This window comes from Nematolebias whitei, chromosome 16 (assembly GCF_014905685.2).
Source record: "Nematolebias whitei isolate Nwh7 chromosome 16, NemWhi1, whole genome shotgun sequence".
Classification (NCBI taxonomy): Eukaryota; Metazoa; Chordata; class Actinopteri; order Cyprinodontiformes; family Rivulidae; genus Nematolebias; species Nematolebias whitei.
The window spans coordinates 838,827-847,936 of record NC_056513.1 but is presented as its reverse complement, the minus strand read 5'-3'; the positions used below and the strand labels follow the sequence as shown (position 1 = coordinate 847,936).

General features: G+C 43.4%; 1 protein-coding gene across 1 annotated transcript in view; it reads left to right on the top strand.

Moving 5' to 3' along the window:
- tbck (TBC1 domain containing kinase) overlaps positions 1-9,110 on the top strand; it is a 42,939-nt gene that overhangs the window by 23,182 nt on the left and 10,647 nt on the right. The window contains exons 21-23 of the mRNA XM_037690408.1: positions 887-1,052; positions 2,577-2,749; positions 6,179-6,342. Coding sequence (XP_037546336.1) covers positions 887-1,052; positions 2,577-2,749; positions 6,179-6,342 — 503 coding nt within the window. The remainder of the gene's footprint in view (positions 1-886; positions 1,053-2,576; positions 2,750-6,178; positions 6,343-9,110) is intronic.

The following is a 9,110-nucleotide window of genomic DNA, read 5'->3' as shown; positions in this document are numbered from 1 at the left end:
ATTTTAAAGACGCATATTTAATTGGATTTACAATAACTGGTTCCTGCTTTTTGGATTCGGCTGGTTTTATCAACAATCAAGGAAGTCGTCGGCAGCAAATTTGGACCCGATCGTGCTGATTACCTTTATGATGTCTTGGTTCGTGCCTCGAGTACCCAGACTCAAATGCTTTGGGCAGAATGGATCAGATCTCAGGGATTTTACTCCGTCACGTTCCATTGGTGTGATCATGTAATTTGGACATTTCGGAACCTAGTGGACCAACACAGACTCAAGGTAGATGTCATTAAGCTCTGCTAGGACGTTACAGGATGCTCATGCAAAGATGCACTGCCTGGCCATAAAAAGGATTGAACTAAATACGTAGGCTCCTCCCATTAGATAATTACTGCGTGGGTGACTGAGCTGGCAACAAGTTATATCATCCCAAATGTTCTGAATGTCCATCTGAACAGAAACACAGCGCTGGTTCTGGACGAGTGTCAGCTGGAGGAGATGATCGGGTTTAAGAATATCTGCAGTAAATCAAAATGCACTTTTATTTTGGATTACTGAACATGGACTTTAGTGCAGTTTTCTTTGGTTTGAAATAAGCGTCTAAGGTTTTTTCATTTTGATTCTGCCGGGTTTTGTTTTGACACACCACCCACCTAAAACCTTTTCCCCGGTTGTCTTCCCTTTTGAAAAGAGCTTCCAGATGATCTTCCCAACACTCAGTTTTGTGTTTTGACCGTCTGATTTTGTTCCATCTATTCCGGTTCAGTGGATGTGCAAATGATCGTTTATATCCAAACTGTGCCGTCACATTTCTGCATCTGCTTTTGCACTTTTGGTGGAATTTTTTAAATTTAAATGTAAAATTTTTATTTTGCCTGTTTTTCTGTCTGCAGATGTTTTCCCTCTGCACAAAATCTTCCACCTGTGGGACACGTTGCTGCTGGGGAACTCTTCATTTCCTTTTTGCATTGGGGTCGCCATATTGCAACAACTGAGAGACCGTCTCTTGGCTAACGGCTTCAACGAATGCATCCTGCTCTTCTCTGACCTGCCAGGTACGAATATTAACTGGTAGTACAAAAACAGTTAAATCAGGTCATCTGGACAAGTTTCTTTTTGGGAGAAATGTTTCGTCTTCCATCTGAAAGACTTCATCAGTTTGAGGCCTGCCAACACAGACCTGTCTTATAAATAGCACCTCCTTGATGTTTCAGCCAGTCTGCAGTGGAATCCCCAGAAACTGACTTTACACGTGCAACAAGGGGCCGTCAGTCCAAAACAGTCGATCAGCAGCAGCAGAACAATAATAATAATATAATAATAATGATCATTTTATTTAAAAAGCGCCTTTCATGACACCCAAGGACACTTAAAGAAAACAGTCAAAGGTTTTAGGCCTGATGACCAACTTGCTGGTCGCTTTGTTCCCCTTCAGCATTAGCTAGAGACTGCCATGCAGGACGTGTTCACTCCTGATAGTCCAGTACACTCGGTCATTATGGGACCAGTATTCAGAACATTTGTTTACATTTCAGCTGGTGGTTCATTCATTCTGCACTGAGTGAACCAACCTGTTCCCCCGCTCGCCTGTGGGGGTGCTGCACCAAGAACTACTGAAGGAAACGACACAAAAAAACCTCTGAAGAAGACACTACTTCTTCTTCTTCTTCTTCTTGTAGAAATAAAAATAAAAATGGAGTGGCATCATATTTGAGCGGTTTTAGGAGTTCTGTTTTGTCATTTTTCAACAACGGACTCATCATGAGAGGAAGATGAGGCAGAATATCATGGAGAATGTTTTTCACATGAAGCGACTGACGGCTCCGTATGTGGTGAGAGAAATGCACGTTCGTTTTGCTTGTATTTACCCAGAATGCCCTGTGCTGCGGTCCACTTCCTGCTTTTGGAGCGGTCTCCAGTCTGCTTGCATTCAGAGTCATAGTTTTCTTTATTGTCATACACACCACATGTGGTACTTGTGGTGGAATGAGACTGTGTACGCAGGGTCCCAGTTACATCCCGGTACCAACTGACCCACAGACCGGTACCGGTCCACAGCCCGGTGGTTGAGGACCACTGGGCTACAGTACAGACTATGACAAGTCAACATTAGATGTTTCATCAACATCAAAGTTCATGCTCCATAATCCAGGTAGAAAATCCAACAAAGTTCAGTCAGGTCATCTGGACAGTTTCTTTTTTTGGATGAAAGATGAAACATCTCAACAAAAAAAGAAACCATCCAGATGACCTGACTGAACTTTGTTGAATTTGCTACGTGGTTATTGAGCATGAACTTTGATGTTTTGAACCACTTTGGCTTGAATGCTTCAGACGAGATGGCGGGGGAGAGGGCGGGCCCCAGAAACCATCTTACCACCATCAAACTGGTTGGTCCACTATGTGATGGTGCTGCTTGTGGGACTCTGTTTGTTTGTGGCTCCTCGGACTGATGAAGTCCTTTGGATGAAACGTCTCAACAAAAAAAAAAGAAACCATCCAGATGACCTGACATAACTTTGTTGAATGTTTCATCAACACTTTTGTATTTTTCCTTGTTTTCGTTTATTTTTGTTTAGAAATTGACATTGAACGCTGTGTCCGTGAATCCATCAACCTGTTCTGCTGGACTCCAAAGAGTGCTACGTATCGACAACACGCTCAGCCGCCAAAGGCTTCTGCTGACAGCACCTTCACAAAAACACCTACGTATTTCTCATCTGACTACCAGGATATGCCCAGAACAGACCTGGTGAGTTTTACGTGCACACTCACTAGCACACATGCACAGTCTTGTATTTCTGACTTTGTGGGGACTTTGCATTGACTTCCATTCATTTCTATATAATACAGTACAACTTTATTTATAAAGCACTTTAAAACAACACCGTTGGCCAAAGTGCTTTACACCAACACAAACAAGCATAAAAAACTATAAAATCAGCAGATACCATAAAAGTAATGAACTATCATAAAACAGCAAACAGTAAAAACAATAAAATAAATAACTTAAAAACAGTAAAACCAACATTTCAAGCTGCGTTAAAAGCCAAAGAGAAAAAATGAGTCTTCAGAGCAGATTTAAAAACAGGAAGTGATGTCAGAGGCAGCTCGTTCCACAGTTTAGGGCCAGCGACTGAACACTCGGTCACCTCTCAGCCTCCTGTTGGACTTTGGGACGACCACCAAAAGCCAAAGCCTGAGTCCCACCCCAAACCACCAACGAGACTGCTGCTTGTGGGGACCTGGCTTTGGTCCCCACAATGTAACCTGAAACAAAACTATGCACTTTCACTTCATGTCCAAACAGCTTTCTCTAACTCTTTTTTTTAATTCAACCTTTATTTCTACAGGTTAGTCTCATTGAGCCTCCAGGACTCGTTTACAAGAGACCTGGTTTAGACAAACGACATATAAAGTACAGATCTTTCAACTATAAACTACAGGTTCTTGTAAATTTTCTGTTCAGTTCATTCATATAGCACCAGGACAAGAGGACCATCTGCTTCGACCGGCTGGGTTTGGTAGGAATAGATACACAATGGCAGGTCAAGAATCACATGTTAAGATAGAAATTAGTATCAAATGAAAACTATTTAATTTTAACAATTCATTTAAGGAAATGAGGTCAGTTTGTCCTCTAGTAGTCTAAGTCTATAGCAGCATAACAACCCTAACTATAGGAATTATCAAACAGGAAAGTCTTAAACTGGACAATGTGTCAGCCTCATGGACAGAAACTGGAAGTTGGTTCCACAAGAGAGGAGCCTGAGAACTGAAAGATCTTCCTCCCATTCTGCTGCTGGAAACTCTAGGAACCACAAGTAAACCTGCAGTCTGAGAGCGAAGTGCTCTGTTATTTTATTTTTTATTTTACCAGGATAAAAAAACATTCAGATTACAAACCTCTTTTTCAAGAGAGACCTGGCCAAGAGGCAGCAACAAATACAACACAAAAAATTACACATTGTAAGATGATCAACTAGATGATCTAAGTCTCTGTTCTCTGATGCATTACTCTGCAAGACAGAGGAAAACATTGATGGAAGAGATTGTTTCAATTTGGTTACAGCATTTTCTGATAAGCACCTGCTGAGATGAAATTTACTCTCAGTGACTGTGTAGTCATTTAATGTAAACTCAAAGTTATTAAAAAATGGTCGGACAGAACAGGATTTTGAGGAACTATTACCAAGTCCTTAATCTCTACACCATAGGTCAGAACTAAATCAAGAGTGTGATGATAAGAATGAGTAGATGTGCGGACGTTTTGGGTAAAACCAAATGATTCTATTAAATTATTAAAGGCTATGCTTAAACTATCACTCCCAACATCCACATGAATATTGAAATCACCCATTATGATGATTTTATCAGTATTTAATAATAAGTCAGTTAATAATTCTGAGAATTCAGACTAAAACTGAGAGTAAGCTCCTGGTGGACGATATATAACAACTAGTAAAAGTGACTTTTCTGATTTCCATTTTGGATGAGAAAGACTGAGGGACAGCGATTCAAAAGAATCATAACTAATAACTGGTTTGGCATTAATCAATAATCCTGACTGAAAAATAGAAGCTGCTCCTCCACCTCGGCCAGTTGTTCTAGGAACATGAACATTTAAATAATTAACAGGAGTGGATTCATTTATACCAACAAAATCCTCCTGTTGTAGCCAAGTTTCTGTCAGACACAATAAATCAATATGATGATCAGTTATCAGTTCATTAACTAACAGGGATTTAGAGGAAAGAGATCTGATGTTCAATAATCCACATTTAATGAGTTTATGATTTTGCTCTGGTAAAGTAACTGTGTTTATTTTAATCAGATTTTTATGGTTTATATTTTTAGAGCTGATTTTTGGTTTATTTAATTTGAGCCGTGGGCGAGTTGACACTGTTTCAATGTGGGTGTGGGTGGTGTACAGAGGAGAAGCAGCAGAGAGGTGGAGGACTACACCTCTGCTTCCTGGACTGGTTTCTAGACTGGACCATTAATGGTCAACAACCTGGATGTCCAACTGGATCAGATCAGTTTTTAGAGAGAAGTTCTGTTCCACACAAGGTGGGACGGATTCCATGTCTCCACATCAGACCGGGTTTTCTCCAAAATGCACTCCAGTTGTTTTCAGAACACCTCCTGGACGTCCAGCGGTTGAAACGTGACATTCAGCTAAACTGGTCAGGTTGGGGAGGGGCCCGGAACAAACTATGGAGTCAGACATAGTTTTTGTGAAGTTGCACATGGAAGCAACATTAATTTTAGTGATCTCTGATTTGCGTAGCTGAGTGTCATTTTCACTGACGTGAATAATAATTTTATTGTATTGAGTCTTAAGTTTAGCCAGTAGTTTCAGGTGAGATCCAGTGTCACCTGTTCTGGCCTCTGGAATGCATTTGACTGTGGTCTGAGTCCCAGGTGCCACGTTTCGAACTATGGAGCTGCCAACAAGAGTGTGCTCCTCGGCAGGCGTCTCACTGAGCACGAAAAATCGATGTGAGAGTTTAACGGTTGGTGGTTGACCGAGGGCCTAGTTTTAGTATTATTTTTCTTTGGACTGTCACCCAGCAGGTAGCTAAGAGGAGGAAACTGGTTTGAACCGTGGTTTTGAATGGGACAAAAACCATTTGAAACGTTAATGGAAACAGGAACGGGTTGATGGTGACGTGGGGGTTTAGTTTTAGCTTTAGGCTTACTTTGGAGCGAGACCCCGCAGGCCTGTGTTGCAGGTTGCTAAGAGGAGGAAACTGATTTGAAATGTGATTTCAAACAGAACAAAACTCTTTAGAAACATCATCTGAAACGTGAACGGGTCGAAGGTGAACCGGGACTTAGTTGTAGCATTTAGTGTACCTCGGGCCGTCACCCAGCCGGCCTGTGGTTTCTGACAGCTAATGTGAGCTAACATTAGTGGCTCTGAGGAGCCTACGGGCGCCTGGCTAGTTAATGGTTTTAACTAGGTAATGGACTCGAGAGTCATGTTTTAGAAGGCTCATGTTTAAAACAATTCCCGGTCTAGAGCAGGTAAACTGGAAGTATTACTGTAGTTGTGTATTGGACCCCAGCTGACACAGTTTAGACAATCCATATCTAAATGATTTCTATATTGTTCAAATTCTATTCAAAGGTCTCTTAAAGATGTTTCCTGTTTGGTCTCCTGCCTCCTCTCCTGTAGTCTCGGGAGCCTCTGATTTTGTCTGATCTGAAAGCTGAAGTGTCTCCAAGAATCTCAGCGGAGGACCTAATCGACCTCTGTGAACTCTCGCTGGCTGGACCCCCCAAACGAAACAAAGGTGGCAAGCCGAAGATTGTTGCTGTTGACATCCGCACTGTGGAAGAGTATCCTTATCATGTGTTTGTTTGTCCCAGAGTGTTGAGCTGTTTACAGCCCCGACTACCGTTGGTCTAATTAAGCTGATTCAGTTCATTCGTCCTAACAAAAGGATGGACATGGACAGAGTGACGTTCTAACAAGAATGGAGTGAAGGGATGCAGGAGAAGCATGATGCCGTGCAGCAGCACCAGTGTTGAGTCCACAAGCAGCTCGCTTTCATCCACATCTTCACACATGCAGCCAGTTAAGCCATCGGTTGAAGCACGTGCACTAAAGTTCCTTACACAAAGACAAACTTACTGGCAGTGCAAGGAGGGGTGGCAGACTAGTTAGAAGGGTTCCTACTTACCCTCTGACCTGAAGGATAAAGATGAAAGGCTGGTGAGTGACTGAAGCAGCACCATTAAAAAGTTGCTTTCTTCACTAAATCTGTTGTAACTCTGATGCAAGGCTGATTTTCTGCTAATCAGATTTTTGATTTACCAGACGTACGTTACCGTGCTGGGACTGTTGGCTCTTAGGAGATGGTTCAGCATTTCAGAAGAAGACTTCTGTAACACAACAGTCATTCAATGAGAATCAGAATCTGCTTTATTGTCATTGTACCGAAGCACAACAAAATACATGTCAGTGCAGCCCGTCCGAGAAAACATAGACACGGGGAGACAGAGGTGTCTGAGGCCGCGGCTTTCAGGAGGCGCTGCCCTTTTCGTTTAGATAAGAAATGGAGAAACACGAGGGGAGGGGAGGTATGAAAAAAATTATATCTCACACTAGCTATGTTTACATGCGCAGAATTCTTTGAGCGGATTGAAATGTGTTCTGTTTGAATAATTCAAATGTGTTGTTTACATGGGCACAATCTGTTCATGACGAGCGTTTACCTGCAGCTTTGTTCTGAACAGCAGTACTGACATGCGCAGAGTGGTAAACTCTCCTTAAAAAAACCACTGAAGAAGAAGTTCTACTTCCGGGTGAACGTAAACAAGCCTGAGCACCCAAAATGGACCCGCGACAGGTTTTAATGATGGTGGAGACGTTACTGCACTCCCTGACTGAGCTACAGGTGATACAAATCATTTTGAGCTCTTTAAAAGTTTCTAGTAGAAATGTTGTCGCTCACCGACCAGTTTTACTTCCCTGACATGCTAACATTATTAGCGTTAGCCAGGCGGAAATGGCAAAATCGCACATGCGCAGTCAGGTCAGCTTTTCACGATCAGATAAAAATGAACATATCAGGCGTTTACATGCGCACCGATCGGGTTACGGATCGGCGTAAACCACCCGTTTCGTTCTGATCACAAATTATATCGGATTGCGCCGAATACACAAAAAATAGCCCGAACGGAGTGTTTACATGACACACTTTTATTCCGACCGGCCATTTGATCCGGTTACTTATGTCCATGTAAACACACCCACTGTGTCCTAGACTGGACACAGTGTGACCGTTGCAAAAAATGACCTCGGCACAGAAACGGCAACATACTGATGACATCATCATACATTTATGCATGAGGAGGCCGACGAAGGAGGTGAGTTGTCCATGGATGCTGCCAGATAGTTCCAAGTCCTGATAAGAGATGGTGCAGTATCAGCTGGCTCAGCTCTGACACAGGTCCACAGATGTCCTCGGGATGGGAAGGGGGTTGGGGGGGGACAGAGCTTCTTGTTCACATACGATCCAGGAGAGTTTGGGATAGTTGGCCAATTCAAGGCCAAGCTGGGGAGCCAGATTCAGATTACAGTTATTTTGGATCAGGTGGACTCTGCTTGATTTCTGTCTGCCTTCATAGTTCTACCGGTACGTCTCAGTGGCGACTCCAAACAGCCAAATTTTGTGGTCCACACCGCCGGGCTGAGATTGTAGCTTCTCCAAGGTTGATTCCTTCCCGACAGCGAGTTTCAGGAGCCGCAAGTGGCCTGCAATTCTCAGAAATCACGTCCAGCTTACGCCTCAGCTCACACAGCATCTGAGTCTTGAGTGCTTATCCTCAGCACATCCCTTCATGCCAGGCAGCCTCACAATGACCAGAACAGCTGCCGTACTTTTCCGCATTTGTCAATATGCCAGGTAACCGCCAAATCTAAAAAGCATAAATCCTGTTATCATAAATCCAATAATGTACACATCTTACATCTACCCAAACAGAAAACCTTGGCTGAATGCAGAGGTGCGTACCCTGCTGGAAGCCAGGAACACTGCCTTCAGGTCTGGAAACTCAGAGGAGCTGAGTAGGACAAGAAAAGAGCTGGTTGCTGGTATTAAGAGGGCCAAGGCCACATATGCAAAGAGGATCGAGGGTCAATTCATCTCACAAGACCCTCGGAGCATGTGGAGGGGCATTAAGTGCATAACAGATTATAAAGGAAGGAGTGAACAATGCCCCAAAGACCCATCTCTGCCTGATGCCCTCAACAAGTTCTATGCACGCTTTGAAGACACGAACAGACCACCCAGCACCAGACTCACCTCGCCACCGGATGAAGAGCATCTCAGCGTGACCTCAGCAGAAGTAAGGAGTACCTTCAGGAGGATTAATCCGCACAAAGCAACTGGCCCAGACAACATCCCCGGAAAAGTGTTGAAGGAATGTGCTGATCAGAACTGTGAGGTGCTGGCAGACATCTTTAACACCTCACTTACCCTGGAGACAGTTCCCACCTGCCTGAAGACTGCCACCATCATCCCAGTCCCAAAAAGCTCTACAGTGACTGGTCTGAATGACTATCGGCCAGTGGCCCTCACCCCGATAGTCGCTAAATGCTT